This window comes from Protopterus annectens, chromosome 6.part0 (genome assembly GCF_019279795.1).
Source record: "Protopterus annectens isolate FY-2018-M chromosome 6.part0, PAN1.0, whole genome shotgun sequence".
In the NCBI taxonomy this organism is placed as follows: domain Eukaryota; kingdom Metazoa; phylum Chordata; order Ceratodontiformes; family Protopteridae; genus Protopterus; species Protopterus annectens.
The window spans coordinates 52,545,082-52,568,965 of record NC_056737.1 but is presented as its reverse complement, the minus strand read 5'-3'; the positions used below and the strand labels follow the sequence as shown (position 1 = coordinate 52,568,965).

Below are 23,884 nucleotides of genomic sequence, written 5' to 3'. Positions count from 1 at the left end.
ACACTCAAACCTAGCAACTGCTACTTCAATGCTTCAGCAGCATAGCAAGGGTAGAGCAAGGGGGGCAGTTGCCCTGGCCACAAAATATTGGGGGCTCAATTGAGAAGAGCAGTTCCTGCATTCTTTCTTTAATGGCATTTCTAAATGCCAGTAGAAAAAAAGGGACTTCCAACCTTCCTGAGCTGCAGGATGTCGATCTGTCTGTAATAAGCTGATTGCTACAATGTAGCCAATGTTTTAAAACAGTAAAGTACTTTTTTCAATGGAAGAGATGGGGCCAGTGGATCTGTCTCTAAGCAATTGGCTTCATACAGTAAATTGCTTTTTTTTTTTTTTTTTTTTTGTGCTTTCAACATGAATGGTGAGGAACTACATCAGGGACCAGCACTGGATACTGGATGGGCCAGATAGCCAGCTATGTTTCTGGATTGCATTATAACATTAAAACTGATTTTTTTTACATTGATGTTTTTTCACCTCTGTGCATTTATACTTACATTTTGTTAGCTTTTTTTTTTTGAACTTCCCAGATCATTTCTCCTCTTGGCCTATTTGTTCCTCCCCACTCCAAGTGATGGAAGATGTTAGGAGCGACAGGCAGGAAGTGGGGACAGTGGCCATCACCCTGTTGGGAGGTAGGAGTGCTTCTTATACTACAAACAGCCCATCCCCTGCTGGATGTTATGAACTATACGACTGGCTACAAAGTGCTGCTTGTAACTGTATGCATCTACGTTCTTGTAATGCTCTGCTCAACTGCAAGCTTTCCTTCAATAGGTTTACTCCCCAACCAAGTCCCAATGTACTGGGACACTACTCCTGTCTTTCCAAAAGTTTGCAATATGTTTTTACCCTCTTTTCATGCCCTTCAGCCTTCCATCAGCTGCTCTAGTTCTGCTCCCACTGTTCTTTTTTATTTTAGTTTCCCTAGTACTTCCCCCAAGGGCTGGGGCCACACCATGGTAGGTAGGGAAGTGGAGGTAGATTGGAGCATGGCTGCCATCAGCATCACAGTTAGCTTGCATGTCAAGGGATATTTTGAATACTCTAAGTGGGTGGAGCTACTGACATCACAAGCATCGCCATATGCAACATCACTTAGCTCTAGCTTCCACTCTATTCCCAATTTTTTTTTATTGGCAATGTACCTCACAATTATGGTTCTGACCCCATCACTGGGGTATGTTAAATCGCAGGCAGAATCATCTCCCTCCATCCCAGTATAGATGAACCAACAAAAAGTCACTACTTCTCACCCCACTACCTAGCTCCTCCAACATCTGAGCCACTAATGAAATTTGTTTCATCTAGGTCACAGTCAGAGATCAATCCTTCTGCTGCATAGATGGGGTCGCAGTCAGGCCCACCTCCATCTGTGCAATGGTGGCAAATGAAAAGCTACTTAAATAACACACTCTTTGATGAATGGAGTCTGTTATGCATGGCACAGACACATGGGCATTTTGTTTTTATCATATTTGGCTAAGACATGACCACTGCAGTGGACCAATTTCCCATCACTGATGTGGCAAACCTGAGCTCAATTATACATCACTGATTAAAATGCAGTACTAAGTACAATAAAGCTTTCTGTTTCATTTTCCATAGTCAGATATTCACATGCTCTAGAAATCTTGTCAATATCACATTTTGAAATCTAGATATGAAATTAGTAATGCAGAAGATAAACACAATAGGAAGGACAAAAACACACACACACACACACACACACACACACACACACACACACACACACACGGTACAGGAGCAATGTCACAAATTTTTATTCAGACCTGTCATAAATTATCGAAGAAATAAACTTTCTTCTTCAAACATGTCAAAGTTGTAGCACAAAACTACAGTTTTCTGTATTTCTCCTAACTAGTGTCCCTACAGGAGTTAATGCAGCCTGGAAGTGCTGGGATACATTTTACTCCTAACTTCATTTATTTGGAAAGACACTGCCAATTCTTGGGGAATTGTTTTGTCACTTCCTCTGTTAGTGGCCAAATAAGTGTACGGAGTTTCATTGTTTTCTGACTAGGAGTAACTGTTTTTTTTTGTGTGTGTAGGAATAAAGACTTGAGTTTTTCTAGTCTACCTATACAATATTCTTCAACAAGTAAGAAGGAAAAGTGCTGTACAATGTAACTACAGAGAAAACATAACTGCAAAGAACACACTCCGAACCAAGTAACTGAATAAAAGGACAAAATTAGTTCAAAAGCTCCAGCCAAATACGAGACACCACAAGTTGTTTTAGCGCTTTCATTCACATTTAATGTTAAGTGAACTTCTTCAGAAACAACTTCACCATCCATGCAACTTAACTTAAATATACACTCAATTAACTAAAATTTACATAATTAATTTCTAATCAATTGTTAAAGCCATATGCAATAAAAAAATTTTGTGTAAAAATGTATATACATTTCATATTTGTATAGATCATTATTTGTACAAAGAAAATACATAGATAATAAAGTGTGTAACAATATATGTATAAATAATAATTGTAAATTCATGAATTCATCTCTAAAAAAACATTTCAAATTTATAGCTTCATTAAGACCAGGAGCACTATCAGCTCCTAAATATACCTGCCAAAAAGATTCTTTGCATTCTAATAAAAGCTTGGAATTTCCACTGAATACATCACTTTCCACACTATCTAAAATTGAAAATATAAACTTTTTGAATTCATTACAACTAACAGAATGTTTGGCTAATGCATTGTTAAAATCTTTCTTTTTAATAGCTAAAAGATGTTCACTGATTCTAACTTTAAAAGCTCTAGTAGTCATTCCTACATAGTAACTAGGACATGTCTGACACTGAGCTATATAAATGACCATTGTACTATGACATGTATAGTAATTTCTGGACCAATGAGTAGTCTGTAAATGTGAGAAATACACCGATGAGGAATTAATGATATATCTACACTGTTTACAATTGTGACAAGAATAAGTCCCTCTGGTGTTGGTAGCTCCCACCTTACTACTTCCAGAATTATTGTCCTTTTTCTCCAAGATGTTTTTTAAATTAACTACCCTTTTGAAAATGAAATTTGGCTTCTTGCCTATTGCATTAACTAAGTCCTGATTACCTAATATTATTTTCCAATTTTCTACTATTACTTCTTTAATAAGCCACATTTCATTACAAATGGGTAGCACAAAAGCACTAGTAAATTCCTTATCATTGTAAGAACAAAGTCTGGTCAGTGGTGATCCTAACATCAAAATAGGTCCTACTTTGGTGTCACGAAGTGCTATTACTTCCTTTTCTATAGATCTAAGCCATGATGCCTGATAACTCCTGTTAAGAAAAAAACTTCTTAACATACCCATTTCTCTGTAAAAAATGTCAGTCTCAGACGTTAATCTACTTAAACGAATGTATTGACCTTTAACAACTCCCTTTTTCATATGATGGGGGTGTATACTGTTCTTATGTAGGTACTGGTTTGCAAAAGTGGATTTTCTATAAATTCTACTAGAAAATTTCTTAACACTATGATCAAATTCTGTGACTTTTGGTGACATTCTTTTCGACGAATTGATGGACTTGTTTAATGACTTTGGTGTTAAAATGATGGTTATTTTAATCAACCATTATACTGTTCAGTTAGAGGCTATTAGATTACAAATAAATGATTTAGATCACAAAGTTAAGAATTTTTCATGCTTTTCTGTGCTTTCTAATATGTACGCCGGTATTACAGCAAGGGCGGACAGACAGAAAGCAACTATCATAACAAGGAAGCAAAAGAAACTTAAAAGGGATATTTCAGCTTATGCTAAAAACACTGCATATACTTTGACTTCTAAATTTGCAATGGATAATAACTGTGTCACAAGTGATAACAGTAATTATTGTAATAGTGATTTGAATGGTGAAAGACATATGCAGGGCTCTGGCACTAGGCCCAGTAATAGTGGTGAGCCAACGAATGATATTGTTTCTACAAAAGAGAAACGTGATAATAGTGCAGTTGTAGCCAATTTATCCAGTAATGGAAATAATAATGCATTTTCTGACAACAATGCAAATGTAAATAATGATGATAACAACTGTGCTGAAGGTACATCTAATGGAGGGCCTTTTTAGTGGACAAACAAGGAAACAAAAGGGGTCCGACTTGGTCCAAGGTAGTACAGAACAAACCCAAGGGCAGGTTGAGAAACAGAAAAAGGTGGTAGATGAAACTAATGGTGACAATTTTGAAATACAGATACACAATTTGTCTAAAACCACCTTTTCAGGTGAGACCATCAGTCTCCTGAAAAAAGTTTTTTCCTATATTCCTTCTAACAATTTCAATGTGGCAAGAACTATCATTGATTTTAGGTTAACCCTTAGGAAGTTGAATTTAAAATATATTATGCAATATATTGATTGTACTTCTGTGTACCAAGGCCCAAGAAAGGCTAGTACTTATAATTCACCGCTCATTAGCACACTGCAAGTCTTTCAAAATATAAGTGAGGAAGCTATAAGGAAAATACCCCCCTCTAAAAACAACAACAATTTGAGTGAATTTGAAATTTTGGCGTTAAAAGAACTAAAGGATAACAATGAGATCAGAGTCATGAAGGCAGATAAGGGGGGCAAAATTGTGATTATGGAAAATACACAGTATATTAAATCTATGGAAGACCTCTTGAAAGATGAAAACACATATCATAAAGTTGATTGTCAACAAATTCAAAGAAGTTTTTTGAGACTAGACACTAATTTATTTGATATGTTTAGTCAAGAAGAGATTGATTATACCACTTACAATTTCTTACAGGTTGAGTTCCCTAAAATGGGAAGTATGTTTGGTATTCCAAAACTGCAGAAAGATCTTATTCAACCTCCTTTTAGGCCAATTATATCTGCGGCCAAATATAAGACTGAAAACATTTCCATTTGGCTGGACTACATTTTAAATCCTGTCATACAAAGTTCCAGGTATTATTTAAAAGATTCTTGGCACTTGCTGGAACAACTTAGGGAACTAAAGCCAACAGTATCTGATGCTGTTATGGCATCTTTGGATGTTCAGTCATTATATACTAGCATTGATCATGAAATTGGTATTGATTATTTAAGGCAATATTTAACCAAGCATACAAGTTTTAATGGTACCAAAGTCAATACTATATGTACACTTATGGAGTTTGTTTTAGACAACAATTTTTTCAAATTTAACCATATTTTGTACAAACAAATTTCTGGTGTGGCCATGGGATCAAGAGTGGCTCCTGCCTATGCAAATTTGACCATGGCCCACTGGGAAAATAGTTTTATAGAAAACAGTGTCTATATAGATAAGATTGTTTTTTATACTCGTTATATAGATGATTTGTTTTTCTTATGGAGAGGGACTTTGGAAGAATTTCATGATTTTGTTTGTTATTTAAATAGCACCACAAGTTTTCTAAAATTTTCCATTGGTGAATTTGGAACTAGTATTAATTTTTTAGATCTGTATTTGAGCTATGATCATAGTGTTAAGAAATTTTCTAGTAGAATTTATAGAAAATCCACTTTTGCAAACCAGTACCTACATAAGAACAGTATACACCCCCATCATATGAAAAAGGGAGTTGTTAAAGGTCAATACATTCGTTTAAGTAGATTAACGTCTGAGACTGACATTTTTTACAGAGAAATGGGTATGTTAAGACGTTTTTTTCTTAATAGGGGTTATCAGGCATCATGGCTTAGATCTATAGAAAAGGAAGTAATAGCACTTCGTGACACCAAAGTAGGACCTATTTTGATGTTAGGATCACCACTGACCAGACTTTGTTCTTACAATGATAAGGAATTTACTAGTGCTTTTGTGCTACCCATTTGTAATGAAATGTGGCTTATTAAAGAAGTAATAGTAGAAAATTGGAAAATAATATTAAGTAATCAGGACTTAGTTAACGCAATAGGCAAGAAGCCTAATTTCATTTTCAAAAGGGTAGTTAATTTAAAAACCATCTTGGAGAAAAAGGACAATAATTCTGGAAGTAGTAAGGTGGGAGCTATCAACACCAGAGGGACTTATTCCTGTCACAATTGTAAACAGTGTAGATATATCATTAATTCCTCATCGGTGTATTTCTCACATTTACAGACTACTCATTGGTCCAGAAATTACTATACATGTCATAGTACAATGGTCATTTATATAGCTCAGTGTCAGACATGTCCTGGTTACTATGTAGGAATGACTACTAGAGCTTTTAAAGTTAGAATCAGTGAACATCTTTTAGCTATTAAAAAGAAAGATTTTAGCAATGCATTAGCCAAACGTTCTGTTAGTTGTAATGAATTCAAAAAGTTTATATTTTCAATTTTAGATAGTGTGGAAAGTGATGTATTCAGTGGAAATTCCAAGCTTTTATCAGAATGCAAAGAATCTCTTTGGCAGGAATATTTAGGAGCTGATAGGGCTCCTGGTCTTAATGAAGCTATAAATTTGAAATATTTTTTAGAGATGAATTCATGAATTTGCAATTATTATTTATACATATATTGTTAAACACTTTATTATCTATTTATTTTCTTTGTACAAATAATGATCTATACAAATATGAAATGTATATACATTTTTACACAAATTTTTTTTATTGCATATGGTTTTAACAATTGATTAGAAATTAATTATGTAAATTTTAGCTAATTGAGTGTATATTTAAGTTAAGTTGCATGGATGGTAAACATAACTGCAATTGAAGTCCATTAGGACAGTTTTGGGATTTGTGGCAGATGATCAAACCTCAGCTTATCAGATATCACACAATCATTGCTACACAGTCAAAACACAAACAGCTACCACAAACACACATTGTCAAAATACATCGTCAAATAAAATAAAATACAGTTTGCAAAATTAGCTGCAAAACATCCCCTAATGTGATTACTGCTTCAGTTCAACTTCCACATAGCAAAAGAAAACCAGCCAACATCCAAACCAGTACTCGTATTAGCTACACACTCTAGAAATGTACGTCTGAAATTATGAGAAACACTTGTTTAGGGAGATTTCTCTCTCTGCATGCCCGAATGTAGAAGCATCACCTCCACATCCTCCTTGCAGAAGGAGACATAAAACCAGCCAGTACATTTCTGTGACAAAGCACTGCATGACAATGAATTCCTCTAGTTTCTGTGGGAAAGCTTGTTGTCACCCTTGCCCAACCAAATTAGAATGTCTTCTGTATGCATTATGTAAACACCAAATAATACTTAAAATCTTTAAGACCTGGTCATTCTTGTTTCATGTCATGAATGTGAATGTCCTCGTCTTTATAAGCAATGGTGCACAAATACAAACTGGAATATATATTGTCTTGTATTCATTTATTTTTATTTTTCTCTAATTATGATAGCAGCCTGCCCATTTTCCTTTAAGTAGGAGCTTATGCCAAGTTGAATTACTTAAAAGAGATGCAGAACTTGTAAGCAGATGTTGTGGTAGTCAAACTCATAAAAGAAAGGTAACACTTCTGAATGATTCATGAAGATGCAATTTATGAAATCTCCTAAACATCTTGTTTGTTTACTGTGCAAAATATGAATAAGGTGTAGAAAATTTTATTGAAAACAGGTGGACGGAACAGAGTCATTTGCTAAATTTCAACAAACCAAAATCTGAATACCCCCACACCCCCTTAAATGTAAATGAAGCACAGCAGATATTTTATTAGTAAAACTTGATCCAGTTCTGTTACTGTGGCTCCACTGGTTTTGAAAACCATGGATGTGGACCATTTGTTTTTGTCTGCAAGATCTTTGATATTGTGATGCTGACATGACTGCTGAAAATATAAGCCCAAAATGATGAAGTAGAAAACAAAGTGGCTGTCAGATTACTAACACAAAAGGACTGGTAGGAGGAACCTGTCAGGAGAAGTTAGCAAACAGTTGAGTTACATAAGGTTCACTGCTAGGACTAATGCAATTTCATTTATTTCTATCCTGTATATCGGCTGGAGTTGAAAGGCAAGCCTGTCTATCTACTAATCATACAAAGACTGGTGTGCCATCATAGACAAATGGGCATTTCCCAAAGAGACCTATGAAGGTATATGCTAGTTGGGATTTGACATACAATGTTCAAGATTTTGCTCTTTGGAAAGGAAAACTCACAGAAAAATATATTCTTGGTTTGATTACTCTAAGTAACACTGAAAAGAAAAAGGACTTTTTTGGGGAGGTTGTGTGGAGAAATTACATTTTCATGTTTTCATACTCAGAAACCACACAAAAAGAAATAAAACATTTCTCATTTTTTGTATTCAAATGAATAACACCATTTTGAAGGATCATAGGAGGTTACTAGGCTAACAGCCCCAGCACCCTAATAAGCCTATCCAAGTTCAACCCATGTTCCCAAGAGTGTCTGGTTCAAGCAGACACTAAACTCTGCACCTATTGCTCCAGTCTAAGAGGGACACAGGTGGAACTCCTGGGGTGAATTTCTGGTTACCCATCCAGTCGTCCAAATTATGCTTAAATAGGGCTAATGAGGGGCTGTTTAACATGAATAGGAAGCTTGTTCCAAAGGTGGGGCAACCTCTGAGACAAATCCATTTCTCCATCAAGTTCTTTTGATGTCACATAGGTTAAGGTCCTTTGAGAGAGTGACCCATGTGCAATTTGTCTTGCGAATGTGCAGCATTTACGATAAAGGTGGGTCAGAGATTGCTCTATATGCAATGCACAGGTTGCCTCTGAGCAGTCTGTACAACACAGAGTAAAGTGACAATGACTTCAATCTGTCTGCATAAGACAGATTTTGAAGACCCTGAGTTTTCTTTGTAAGGAACCTTTGTAGTCTCTCCAATTGCTGCAGGTGTTTGGAAAGGAATATATCAAAGGGAGCATTGTACTGCATTACTGACCTGATGAGGAAAGAATACAGGGGGGATATAACCTCGTTTTTTTCTGGGAGCAGAGCCCTTACTTATGAGATGAGCAATATAAAAAGCCCTTCTTACCACTGTGGAGACATGGTCATTGAAGTTAAGGTTCCTGTTGACCTGTGTGCATTTCTCACCACCGACTGTGTGCTTAGGGTATTGCTACTGATGTGGTAGTTTGCAGGAGCATAACCCTTGCCAAAGGGGATGATAATACATTTTTTTGCATTAAGTTTAAGACCGTGACTTTGGCACTAGTCATTAGTCAGCGTAAGACCTTCTTAAAGGATATTGACATTGCTAGAGGCTTCAATGATTGCTCCCAGTTTGCAGTCATCAGCAAACTTTGTCAGCCATCACTCTTTAGTTTTAGTCTGTACTTCAGAGAAGTAGATTCTGAACAGTAGGTGTCCCAGAACCGATCTCTGTGGAACACCACTGGTTACAGGGCTGCTGGAGGAGGAGTCACATATTTTGACTATATGAATTCTATCAGTGAGCCAGTTTACAACCAACATGGCAATATATGGGTAGATACCCAGCTGGGTGAGGTGATTAATGGGGGTCTATGTTAAAACAACTAAAAGTATACATATCGAACGCTTGGATGAGCGAAAATGCATATGATCGAAATCGCTATTGTGGGAGGCTGCACCACCCCTTAAAAATATATTCCAACTCCGAGATTGCACTACAGTGAGGAAAGGGCAAATTTTCCGATCTTCACTGTACTGCGATCTCACGATATCGATGTCGATCATATGCGTTTTCGCTCATCTGAGCGTTAGATATGTATACTTTTTATTGTTTTAACATAGACCCGATTAATGATGCCTGAGTGGGGGATTGTGTCAAAGGCCTTGGCTAAGTCTAGGTAGACTGCATGCACAGATCTGACCTCATCTAGGGTTTTGCTGACTGTCTCGAAGAGGTTTACCAAGTGTAACAGGCATGATCTCCCCTTCACAAAGCCAAACTGGGTGGGGTCAAGTGTTTGGAGATTTCCAATATCTTTCTTAATAAAGTCCGTGATGACTCGTTCCAAGGTCTTGCAGATAAGGTTGGTCAAGCTAATGGGTCTGTAGTTCCCGGGGTCAGTGGATACTCCCTCTTTGCACAAAGGGGTGACAGTAGCTGTTTTCCATTCCACTGGAATGAAGCAAGTGCTTAGGCTGTGATTGAAAAGTGTGCCCAATGGTGATGCTAATTCCTATTTTAACCCATGTAGAACACAGCCCGGGATGTTGTCTGGCTCTGTAGAGGCTGTGTTTTTGGCCTTGAAAAGGACATTTAAGACCTGCTCCTCTGAGATGGGTCTATATTATGTGATTGAAGAATCTCTTCTTTGAACACATAATCGACATGTATACAGTGAATGCTGTAAACTGCGAACGGCCACTTCCTCAAATTTTTTCCTCAGGAAAAAAATTCACGTAGCCATAAAATAAAAAAACAAACTTTAAAACACTAATTAAATGGGGGGCTTCACCCCCCCCCTTAACTAAATATTCCAACTCCAAGACTGCTCTACATTAAAGAAAAGGGCAATTCCCGATACCGGTCAACTGAATTTTTTCCCCTGAGGAAAACATTTGAGGACATGGCCGTTGTGTTTACAACATTCGCTGTATGTGTCGATTATTATGTGTTCGAAGAAGAGATTCTTCGATCACATAATATAGACCCCTCCAAGATACTAGGTGGGAGACAGGTGTTAGGGATGCTTTGGGGTATATGTGGCAGGGACAGGGGAGTGAAGTTTACACTGAACCTGTCAGCCATCAGGTCTGCTGTATCCACAAGTTCTGTACATGTAGTACCACTAACTATGAGTTCAGCGCAAATTTGGGCCTTACCTTTGAGGTTATAGATGTAACTAAAGAACATCTTGTGGTTATCCTTAGGGAAGCTAATTTGGATTCATAGTTAACTTTGGAGGACTTCACTGGGAGTCTTGCTTAAGTTGAGGAGGGAGTGTTTCCAGTTTTGAGAATGTTCCTTCCACTCAGACAGCAATTTCTTTCTCCTGTTATTTAGCCTATTAATGGCATTTGTCCACCAGGCAGGTTTGTTTTTCTTGAAGGTCTTGCTTTGGTTCTGTTGGGTACAGCAGAGTCAATACAATTGTACAGGTGCTTGTATAAAGCATTGGTGTATAACTCACCATAGGTGTCTGTTCCATCAGTGGGGGAAGGGCCATCAAGCTATTTATGCTGTCACGTAAAAGACTGTAATTTACCTTGTATAAAGTTTTTTAGTCTAGTTGTTGCTAAGGGGGGGGGGTGTTCTTGTCTTATAATCACTTCTAGGAAGGCTGAGTTGTGGTCAGATCTCATCAGAGATGATCACACACTGGGGGTGGTGCAGTTGTCCTCCATGTTGGTGAGCACCAGATCCAGAATGCTTAAGCCCCTTGTGGGTGTGTCAACCAGGTGGTCAAGGGCATTGGAGTTAACAAAGTTCAGGAACCTTTGGGCAAGTGAGTTAGATCATGTACAATTTACCCAGTCAATGGATGTGTAATTAACGTCACCCAATACCAGGGCAAGGAGCTGAAGAGGAGTCTTTCCTGCAGTCAGTTGCACATGAGCTAATTCAAGGGGATCATGCTGTTTAACCAATCTGGAGATGTATTTATCTTTGATGAAAATTGATACACCACCTCCTTTAGTTTTCATACTTTCAGTTTGTGATCTGACTATGTGGAAGGAAATGTAACCTGGTATAGCTAGGGTGCTCTCCTCAGCTTTAAACCAGGTCTCAGTGACTGCACAAAGGTCAGCATTTTCCAAGATGAGGACTGCTTCCAGTGACTGCAGTTTCTGGGTTAGACTCCTAGTTTTTAGTAGCATAACCTTGAGATTGGTTCTTAGAGGGTATTTTTACAATGGGAAATTTGTTCTTATGACACTGCCTAAAAAAGGCACTATGGGGGTGGGAAGAGCCTTAGCCAGTAACTAAAATCACAGGTGTGAGAGATGAAGACCATCTCTGGCAAAGCTTCAAATTCTGTCGACCATGTCATTACAGGCTGACAGATACTGGGTCCCCTTTGAATGATACCAGAAACTAAGCCAATAATTGAAGTCAATTATTTTTTGTTTGTATTGAGGTATCATCCTAGGTGAAGGTAAAGTGCTGCTTAAGGCTAGGGTCATACCTGCGTGAGACATAATCAGAGAACTCAGTCATGTCTCTCTTCATATAGTCCAGTGGGTACATCTCCAGTGCAAGGGAGATCTGTGTGTCTCACAACTGAGTTGCGTATAACTAAGATGTTTGTTTTTGTATTATGCCTTAGGAGCTTGACTGCCAAGACACTGGTGTGTGATATATTATGTATACTATGTTCTGCAGAGAATGCATTATGTGAATTGTGCTTGTGTTTGTGAGGTCTGTGATGTTTATTTAAGCTTCTGGTAAGGACCTCCGCATATGTAAATTTATGTGTTGTTTGTTTGGTAGGTACAGGAGGTGAGGCATGCTGACAACCTGGTTAGTATGAGATGAACTGACTGGTGAGCAAGACAGCATGGATTCTACATTCTTGATGGAGATGCATCTCTCACATAATGAATTTGTGTGGACTAGAAAAAGTGGGTTGTCAGTGTACATGAGGCAATTGCTACATTGCCTCAGGATGCACATGTTGACCAGGCTGGCTGGAGAAACTGTGGGAAATTGTCCATCTATAATGCTATGTAAGTTGATGTGGTCAGAAAAAAGGAAGAGGACAGTGAGGACCAGGTAAAGTAGAGGATAGGAGAAGTGGACAAAAAATATGATGGGCTAGCGGGTAGGATCTGTGTTGGTACCTCAGGAGCATCGCTGAATGTATCACTTGCCAGTGAGGGACAGTTGGGAGAACTCATCAATGGAGTACCAGTAAGCATTCACTAAGGGGAAATTTGTGGGCAGAAGTATTTGCGTCTAAAACCACCAATGGCACCCATTACTGCTCAGCAGGCAGTGCATGATGTGCAAACAAGCACAAACTCATGCGAATGTGGTGCTTATGTAGCAAAAGAGAGCAAACTGGGTTAAACACATTAACCAATAAAAAAGCTGAAAACTGAGGCCTTTTCCAGCAGCCTTTAATCAGATGAGTTTTAACTGCACACTCCTGCCACTAGGGTGCAGGGGAATCCTCTCCAACAAAAGATGGCCTGATTTAGTGCTCAGGTTATACAAGCAGAACTAGTTCAGCAGGTCTGAATCTAGTCTATGCTACAGCAAACAAAGTGCAACAATTTCAGAACGAAAAACAGTTTAAATAAGAAGGCACAATAAGCTTTCAAACAACAACTCCCGGCTCAGAAGGGCAGAGGTTACCTTCTCCTCCCACAAGAGTGTAGACCAAAAACCTTCTTAATGTAAAATAACTGGCCTGAAGTCCAAGTGCTTAAACCAGACCTAAGCTACTTTTAGAATAACAGACACACTGACCTTCAACCAGCAATTCCCAACTTAGAAGGATGTAAGCTTCTTCTCCTGCCACAAGAGTGTAGACTACAAACCTTCTTAATGTAAAACAACTGGCCTGAAGCCCACGTGCTTAAACCAAAACTAAGAGGTTTAACCAAACGGATCAACATTATTCAAAACTAAGAGGTTTAGGATAACAGTTACATTTTAACCAGGCTATTATCAAGCAGTAATAAATGCAGCAGAATAAATGCAGTTGAACACTTTTACGAACAAACAGCAAGAGCAAAATAAAGTAATAAAGTAGGAAGAAACACAAATACAGTAAAAGGAGCTGAATAAAATGCATTTTTTTAAGTTAAGTGGGAATGGAAGAAACAGACGCTAATTCAAGGTTAAGAAACTAAGGGGGTGGGCCTTCCCAAATGAAATCTCTGTACTCAGTAGAATGAGCTGATAAGATGAGACTGGAAGGAGTGTCCAAAATCAGACTTATAGTAGAGGTGGGCAACTCAAATGCCACCAAGTTTAAAAATAGGACAATCAAGTGAGTGGGTGGGAAAAATATAATATTCAGGCAGAGTACATAAAGCAAGCCAAACAAGCTGTCCAGCTAAATAGAGATATTTCTAGCTAAACCAGGAATGCTATTTCTCAACTCATCCCACTAATTAGTCTTTTGATAGTTTCACCAGTAACCTAAAGCAGTCATTTAGAAAACCAATGTATTGCCTTATAAAATTACTGGTATGTGTCACTAACACCTAAAGAGTGTAAGCAGATCAACATTAATATCAGAAACCATACATATCTCTGTTCATGCCCTAAGGATGAGTAACTGGAAAAGTGTAGAGTCATACAACAAGCTCCAGAAATGGCCAAAGACAGAAGCACATTCTATTAGGACAATAAAAAGATGAAATACGGTCCATGAGTACTATGCAGAGATTTGTCCAGCTAAAGTTATGACATCAGATGAACCTGATACATGAACAGACACAATAAAACTTTGCACAATTTTTAACATCTCTTTTGATTTATCCTCCAACTATAAGTATGTAGGTTCAGTAATTCAACCTTGTGATGAAACAGTCAGTCTAAAAGAGGAGTCTTAAGATTTTTATGGCTATTTGGTAAACCATATATAACTGGTACAGGGGGATGTGTCACAGTAAAAAAACTGCAATAATTCCAATTCCAGAGAACCATTCAGATGCAAACTACAGATATGAGCATCATGTTCTAAAATGACTTATCCCCTAGGGGCTTTATTCTGCAGATGTTCCAACACAGCATCAGTACATTTAACCCTCCCTATCACTAATAGAGCCCCACCCTTATCAGCTGATTTGATTGTTAATTCCTCACAAATATAATAAATTAATGTTGTTTTTTATTGGTTTAAACTAGGATGTTTATATTTCACTCTTGCTGATTTGTTTGCCTTTAAGAGATGATAAAGTTAATTAGGATTATGTCACTGAATGGGGTTATTTAAATCAGTGTTTTTCAACCTTTTTACACTCCGAAAATGGGATAATTATTTTGGGGACCACTAAGGCAGAAATAAAAACTATTTATAAGCAGCCTATTAAAACAATCGCTGTTTGAGTGTTGTATGCCAAAAGATATGAAATCTGAAACCTCAGTCCTTTTTATGAGGAACAGATCAAAAATATCAGGAAAAAATCTGGACATTCTGCAAAAATTTGGACAGTTGACAGTTATGCAACCTACCTATCTCTTACACACCCCTAACCATAGCTCTCAACCAAAAAGGAACAAATCCCAACAGAATCAAGGACAAATCCAGAAATAATCAAGGACATTTTTCATATATTAGTATTATTAACTTTGAGACATTGACAAAATAACAACATAAGTGAATACTCATTTTTCTAAAGTAAAAGAAGGCTGTAACTCTAATTATTGTCATTATTTATTAAGTGTAATTCATCATCATTTCTCCAAATGTCACCACTTTTAGGTGGGATTAAGAGAGACAGAGCTAAAACTTCAGACAAAATCAAGAACAGTTGGGAGATATGCACCTACCTACCTCTCTGTCACACACACACACACACACACACACACACACACACACACACACACACACACACACACACACACACACAAACACCTGTCTCCCTCTTACACATACAAACACACACACCTCCCCCCTCTTAAATACACACACACACACCTACCTCCCTCCCTCTTATTTACACACACACACACACACACGCACACACACACACACACACACACACACACACACACACACACACACACACACACACACACACACCATACCATACTGCTCAACCTCTTATCACAAAAAATCTGGGCAGACAAAGCCCCCAAAATAGTGACAAACTTTAAATATTGCTCTCACAAATGTATAAAGTTGCTAGAATAAAAGGTATTGTCTTATTGTGAATTTTCTGAAGGACATGAAGTCTGAAACTCAAATGCCTGTCATTGTTTAATGTATTCTGTCTTCAAGGATTTGGCACAATATACCCATATGAGGAGCAGACTACAATATGTAGCAAAAATCTGGACAGTTGAGAGACACCTTTCTCCCTCTTTTTACACACACACACACACACACACACACACACACACACACACACACACACACACACACACACACACACACACACATTTTTAACTTTACTCTCAGTGACCGTATTTATGTCTTACCTTTGCACTTTCAGGAAATTCTTCCTGGGCACAGTGAATTAAGACATTCCCTTTGCCAGGTATATTGAAGTAAATACAATTTGCAGCAACATCATCTGGCACTGTTAACTTCTCATAACGATAGTCACTCATCTGCTGCATAGTCTGTAAGACACAAAACACACATCACAATTAAAAGCCCACTTCTCAACTAGCTAATAAAATGATGGATGCTTACAAAACTGCTCACAAATGTGATCTACTTGCAATACAGCACTTGCACACAACTAAGGCTGAAAGGAAGACATTTGCAGTACAATTTGCCTGATTCTTATTTTTAGACTAGGGACGCTTTCATATTTCATTGCTTTTCATTTTCAGGCAATGTTTTATTTTCTGTGACATGTTTCCTCATTGAGATCATTAAATTCTGTAGTATTACAGTTCATCAACAACGTTAACAGAGAAACTGTCAGAAACACAACACAATGATATTACACTGCTTAAAATAAATTAAACACTATAATACACTCCACTGAAACAAAAATTGCATTTTTCATTTGCTTACCTGAGTAATAAACAAAAGCACAGAGCAATAAAGACCTTGAGTAAATGCAAGTTGCCTTTTGGACAGTTTTATAAGTTGTTGGTGGCTTTTCAAATACTAACTCATTTTATGTTGGTTCTCAGGTTTATCTTCAAGTAATGTAATAATGAAGACTCTGTAAACTAATCATCACAGTTCAGAGCTGGAAAGAATTTTGGAGATGCAGGTTTATGTTTTGATTAGGTAAAATGCTACCCACTTTGGCCTCTAGAATATGATAGAATTATAAAAATTAAGACTCGTTTCCCTCGTGGCAATAACATGTATTTGATAGGAAAAAAAAAAAATATATATATATATATCTATAATGGTAGAGTGTCTTCCTTCACAGTAACAGAAGTTTGGTAATCATAATAACAGTGTGATATTTTTAGAAATAGCATGTGATACAGCATCTGCAAGCACAGAAAATAAATATGCATTGGCTTAACAGAATGTGCTTGTGTGGAACATAAAGTATTATACTTATTTATTTATTATTTTATTTATTTTACATTTGTTAACCGGGATGGTCCGACTGGATACATGTCCTTTTTCAGAGGAGGCCCGGGGAGAAAAGCTCCAACAGAGTTACATTGATAATTAGGTACAGCAAATGAGCTGAAAGAACTCAACAAAAACATAGGCTATTTACATACAAGTACAAGACTGCCACTACTATCTCTGAGACCACTACAAATGTAACATTAATAACATATTAGCAAGGATGGTAGGTAGTATAATGACATAGAGTTAGACAGGATACATATTTCTTTATCACAGTATACAAAGTACTTATCATCTTAGCTAGTTGTTTATGTTTTAGTTAATGGCACAGAGCTAGTCTGGGTTTGAGCAAGGACATAGCCAGTGTGACTTGAAGTGGAGTTTTAGACTATTTTTGAATTGACTTAGAGAAGTTGCAAGCGTGATGTTATTTGGGAGAGAGTTCCATATTTTACCAGTGGTGTTGGCAAATAGCGCGTCACCACCTAGGTTGAAAGATTTAGTTGTTTGGACAAGGAGTCTGTTTGCTGAGCGAAGGCAGCTTAGATTGGAGTAGGGAGTCATTAAGTTTTTAGTGCTGGGGTATTCTCAGGTTGTTTAAGGATTTTGAAGGCCTCTATGAGTTGGGACTGGTGAAGAAGGTGTGGGAATTCTATCCATCCAAGCTTTTTCAGGTTAGTACAGTGGTGTGTTCTGTAGGGTAGGCCTGTAACGAACCTGGCAATGTGATTATAGCAGGATGAGAGTTTGGCCAGATCAGATTTGTTAAGGTGAGTGAGGACAGGAGAGGCATATAGTAGGGTAGAGAGAAGGTGTGAATGGGCTGTGGCTGCCCTGGCATTCGGGGTAAGGAAGGCTTTAATTCTATATAGGGTCCCAAGTTTCTTGTTGACTGACTTAATGGCTTGGTTGATATGTATATCAAATCTGAGTTTATTGTCAATGTTTACTCCTAATAGCTTTGTATAGGTGTCTGGGGAGATGATGGTCCCATTATTGGATTTTATAGTGAAGTTTTCAGTCGGAGATCTATTGGTTGGGTAGAAGAGAAGTAACTTGGTTTTGTTTGGATTTAAGATCAGGAGATGGTTGGCAAGCCAGTTTTCGACTTTGGTGAAGCTATGTTGGGTGGTAGTTAGTAGATTTGCAAGAGAGGCATTGGAACATATTATAGTCGAGTCATCTGCATATTGAATGCAGGTGGCTTCAGGGATGACTGTTTGGATGTCGTTTATGAAGACTGAAAAGAGGAGAGGTCCTAATATGGAACCTTGAGGAACTCCTATGGTATTTGGTAGTAGGCAGGAGAGCTTGTTTTGCCACATTACTGCTTGTTGTCTCCCAGTGAGGTAAGCTTGAAACCAGTCAAGGGCTGGAGTATCTAGATACAGGGTTTTTAAAGTATATAGAAATAACTGATGGTTTACCATATCGAAGGCTTTCGATACGTCCAGGAAGAGAGCGGAGGATATTTTTTTATTATTCCGGTTAAGATTAATGTTTTCAGTAAAAGAGAGGAGGGCAGTGGTTGTACTATGATGGGGTCTGAATCCATGTTGAGAGTCTGTGAGTAGTTTATTTTGGGTTAGATAGAGCATTAGTTGGTTGTGCATGCACTTTTCCATAATTTTGGCAAGTGGTGATAGTATGGCTATAGGTCTTTAGTTGGATAGTTGTGTGGATGAGCCTCCTTTGTGGAGTGGAATAACATAGGATATTTTCCAAATTGAGGGGATTGAGGCCTCGGTTATGGTTCTGTTAATTAGGATTGAGATAGGGTAGGCTACGACATCTGCAGCAATTTGCAGGTATTCAGCCGGCAGAAGATCGGCTGAAAGGGTGGTTGGCTTCAGTTTTTTCAAAAGGGATCTGATAAAGGATGTGGACACTGGCTGGAAGTTAAAAGAGAGTGGTGAGTCGGGTATAGTGTTTATAGAAGTGTGGGGAGGAGAAAGTTGGTTAGCTAATGACTGGGTGGTTTCTGTGAAGAAAGTATTGAATGAATTGACTATATCTTCTTGGCTCTTGTCAGATAATGTTCCTGGGGTCGGAGTAGTGGATTTGCCTGGTTGGAGAAGTTTATTTATGCCTGCCCAGTACTTTTGAGGGTTATTCTGATGTTTATGTTGCAGATTGTAGAAGTAATTTTTCTTATCTAGTATGATGGCTTTTTTAGTCTCATTTCTAAGTTGTTGGAATTTGATACCATCTAGGGGTAGTTTGGTAGTGCGCCATTTATCCCACGCTTTGTCTCTAGTTGTTATTTTGGTTTTGGTGTCTGTTGTTAGCCAGGGTGCTAGTTGAGTTTTAATTCTTATTGAGTGTTTAGGGGCATGCGAGTCAAGTATAGTAAGAAATGAATTGTTAAATGATGACACTGCCTCATCAAGGGGAAGGAACTTTAGTTTTGTCCAGTTACATGATTTGAGTTCAAGTTGAAATTTAGTTGGGTCAAAGTTTTTCTTGGATCTGATAGACCTAAAATAGGTAAGCTTGTACAATTAATTTTGTCTTTCATGATGTATGTGAGCAGGTGATCACTAAGATCATTAGGGAGTGTTCCAGACATATAGTTCTGGGGATGACTGTTGGTGAGTATCCAGTCTAGTATACTCTCTTTTTGGTTATTGTTACCTGTACGTGTGGTAGATGATATTATCTGAGAGAATCCATGTAGGTTAACAGGGATGGGGTTGGACTGTGCTGTGCATTGGTTCCAGTCAATATTAACATCGCCCAGGACAATGGTTTCTTGAGGGTAGTTGTTGGCTATCCAATGTAGAATGACCTCTAGTGTTTCTACATTGTTCCCAGGGGGAATATAGGTGACAATTAGGTTAATGCCCTTATGATTATTTAGTAGAATTTGTAGAGCTATTATTTCAGCGTTAGAGACCTGGGGTGGTTGTATAGGGTTAGTTATGATGTTAAGTGTGCTATTATATAAGACGGTTATTCCACCTCCTCTTTTCTTTACTCTATCTGCCCTAAGTATATTGTAACCAGGAGGCAGGATCTCATTGTCTTTGGTTGATGGCCAGAGCCATGTTTCAGATAGACACATTATGTTGGGGAGGTATGTGGCTAGTACAGCATGCAGGCTATGTATCTTATTGTTTAGGCTTCTAATGTTTAAGTGGCATATTAGGAGGGAGTTGACCAGTCGGTGGGAGAGTGGTGGGCTGGTAGGATTTTGAGTTAAGGTTGGGCCTTTTTATTTTATACTTCTGTAATGGTTTTGTAACAAATGGCAATAACAATAGAGGCTTGTTAAAATAAACAGGTGAATGTATACAGATATTCAAGAGAATGAACTTTCTAAAGGGAAATGGCTAACACGGCAGAAAAAAGTTACAAACTATCCTGTCAATGAAAGAACTCTTTGGCATGCTGAGAACTGGTTTTCAATAGATGAGCAAGGCTCAATAGATGAGCAAGGCTAACACAGCAGAAAAAGTTACAGACTATCCTAACAATGAAAGAATATTTTGGCCTGCTGAGAACTGTTTTTCTCTGGACTGAGATAAGGATGCAGACAAAGAAGGCTTCAGTATGGAAAAATAATGTTTTTATTAAGGACAACGTTTTGAAACTATAAAATTAGTTGTAAAAGACTTTGTGGTGGACAGTTTGTAATCTGAGTCAGCTGAGGAAGTGCAGTGTATCTGACAGTGATCAGTGTTATAAAGAAAATGTTTATAATCTCACAGTAGTGGTTGGTCGGTTGTTTCAATAAATTTCTTATTATACAAATATACAGTTGTATAGTTTGTCTGTGTACCTGCTGCAGATAATTCAATTTAACAGTGGTGTGCCAGACTTAATTCGTACATTTTAAATATTTGTAAAAGAATTACAACAAGCACTAGTTAATATTTTATTGGCACCAACCTCAATACAGTCAGTACTGAACAGCTCAGAAGTATCAAGTGGGTGAAAGTATATTTCATGTTTGCATCTACTTTTGAGACGTTCACCAGCATGTTTGACAGAGAGGGAGTTTCCAGTTTGCAGTTTTAGTCTACAGCCTGATCACCTGTTAGCCATTTCTGAAAATGGTAAGTCTCTTTCTGAAATAACATGGATACTCACAAGGACATAAGTGTTAAATGCACACATTCTGTGGCCATAGACTTAAACCAGACTCTTGATAAATTTGGACATTATTACATCAGTGGTATAAACAAGACAGTAGTGATGTTAAATGTAATACAGCATTGTTTGGTATAAATAGAAGTGAAAAGGTTTATGTGTCTAAATGGATTCATTGTTTTGATCAGTATGTACAACAGTATAAAACTCAAGTTAAGTGCCTTAACTGTGGAGATAAATACCCTTGTTTTTGTTTAACATGTCATAAAACTGTATTACAGAAATTGTCAGTAAAGACTATGCAGGACAAGTCAAAATGGTCACATAAGATCATAGGAGGTTACTAGGCTATTGGCCCTGAGGCCCTTATAAGCCTAGCCAAGAGTTTAGCCCATGCTTAGACAAGTAAGCACCCAAAGCCTCTGTCCAGCAGGGACACAGGTGGAACCCCAGGGGTGTATTTTCTGTTTCTCAACCAGTTATCCAGGTTGCCCTTAAAAAGGGATAATGAGGTACTCTGCTTGACATGGACATGGAGTCTATTTCACAGATGGTGGAGTCTCTGGGACACAAATCTGTCCTGCCAACAAGTCCTATTGATATCACAGACCAGGTTGAGGTCACGTGTTCAGGTTGCTGGAGTGGAGCTTGACTTGCAGATATGCAGCAGTCCCATCAAGGTGGGGTCTGAAATTGCTTTGTATGCCAGAGGCCACCTCTGGGGAGTCTGTATGAAACTGAGTAGAGGGACAGGGCTTTTAGCCTATCTGTGTAGGATAGCTATTTGAGGCCCTGGATTCTCCTGGTGAGGAACCTCTGTGGTTTCTCCAGCTGCTGCATGTGCTTTGTGAGGTACATGCCGAAAGGGGCATTGTACTCAATAATTGGCCTTATAAGGGAAGAATACAGGGATGTTATGACCTCTTTGCCCCTGGATGAGATACCCTTACTTATGAGGTGGGCCATGTAGAAAGCTTTCCTTACAATGGAAGCAACATGGTGGTCAAAAGTCAGGTTGCTATCAATCTGGGTGCCCAAATCCCACACTACTGATTGTGTACTTAGGACATTGCAATTAATGTGATTATATGTGGGGATGTCACTCTCCCCAAAGGGGATGATGATGCATTTTTTGGAATTCAGCTTTAGACCATGTTTCTGGGACCAGTCATTTGTTTGGATGATACCCTCTTGGAGGGCGTCCACATAGCTTGGGGAATTGATGACTGCACCCAGTTTGCAGTCATCTGCAAACTTGGTCAGCCATAGTCCACTGGTTTTGGCCTGCACCACACAGAAGCATATCCTGAGTAACAGCGGCCCCAAGACCGATCCCTGGGGTACCCTACTTGTTACGGGTCTACTGCTTGAGGTGGCTTCCCCTGTTTTGTAATGCCAGTTTCTATCTTTTATAGAGAATTCCAGTCAATTTTAAATCATGCTTAAAGTTTACAGGTTGTAGACACAGCTGAAATGTTTCAGACCTACTGCTTGTAGTGGGATGCTTTTAACAAACAGCTGGAAGATAAGCTCACAGAACTTAATGAAAAACACATGCCAGTGTTAAAGAAACATGACATACAGGTTAGAAAGTATATGCAAGATATTTTAGTGATTTTGTCTAAGGCTGATGTTGCTATACAGAAGGATGCTACAGAATGTAGAGCAGTGCACACAGATGCCACTTGTAACAATTTGCATGCGGTAGTTTGTGAAATATACAGAATTTAAAAAGTTGGTTATGACAGAAACATGCAGATTTATGGGTTAAAGATAAAACAAATGCCAGTTCAGCTGACATGGCTAAGGGGCTCAGAAAGACATATTGGGTGTGGCCAGTTAGGAAAAAAGAGTAACCATATGCATTTATGTTGTGTAAGGTATATCAGAAAGGACAGTCAAGTTAATTCGCAGGATAAAGGGTTTACAGTTACAGATTTGGCAAATGAATTTTTTTACTAATTTACAGAATGTAAAATTTAAAGTCAATGCTACATTTTAAATGTGACAGTAGAGTCAAAAGTTCAGATCTCATGAATGAAAAGAGTGCATCATACATATTAAGCCACAGGTACAACTCCTATGTTATACTGGTATAAAGGGCAGACAAGTAAAGTTTCAGAATTAGATCAATTCATATTTCATGCAGAAATTGCAGTTTACCAAGCACACCAGATCAGATTACAGGCCAGCTCAGAAAGCTGAATTAAAAACAGTAAAAGTAGATAGTAATAGTTTATGCAGTTATACATGCATTTTTGGAACAAGTAAAAAAAGAGTATCAGGTGACATTAAGTATATTTCTGAGGAAACACATTAGAGCAGTGTGTTCATAAGCTAATCAAAGGGAGAGTAATGAGTGACAATGGAGATATTTTTAATCATAACATTTTTTATGAAGATGGGTTTGAAATAGTGCTGTAGAACGTGAAAAAAGTAGATGAAGGTGACAGGATGAGAACAGGGATGTACTGAGAGTGGCATCAGCCCCTCCAGCTATGGGAAGCCCTGATGATAGACAAATTGCATGTTTTTTCTGTAGAAAACTGGGACATATCAAGCAGGACTTTATATACTACAGAAAATTGAAAAATAGGCAGATACAGAAAGGAATATTTGCAAGGGACACAGAAGAAAAACAAGTCAAAAAGGAAAAGCAAAAGTTGCAGGATGATAACAC

At 38.0% G+C, this 23,884-nt stretch overlaps 1 protein-coding gene across 1 annotated transcript in view; it reads right to left on the bottom strand.

Annotated features, from left to right (window-relative positions):
• Positions 1–23,884, bottom strand: part of LOC122804153 (N(G),N(G)-dimethylarginine dimethylaminohydrolase 1-like) — a 335,801-nt gene that overhangs the window by 1,090 nt on the left and 310,827 nt on the right. The window contains exon 5 of the mRNA XM_044073842.1: positions 16,041–16,184. Coding sequence (XP_043929777.1) covers positions 16,041–16,184 — 144 coding nt within the window. The remainder of the gene's footprint in view (positions 1–16,040; positions 16,185–23,884) is intronic.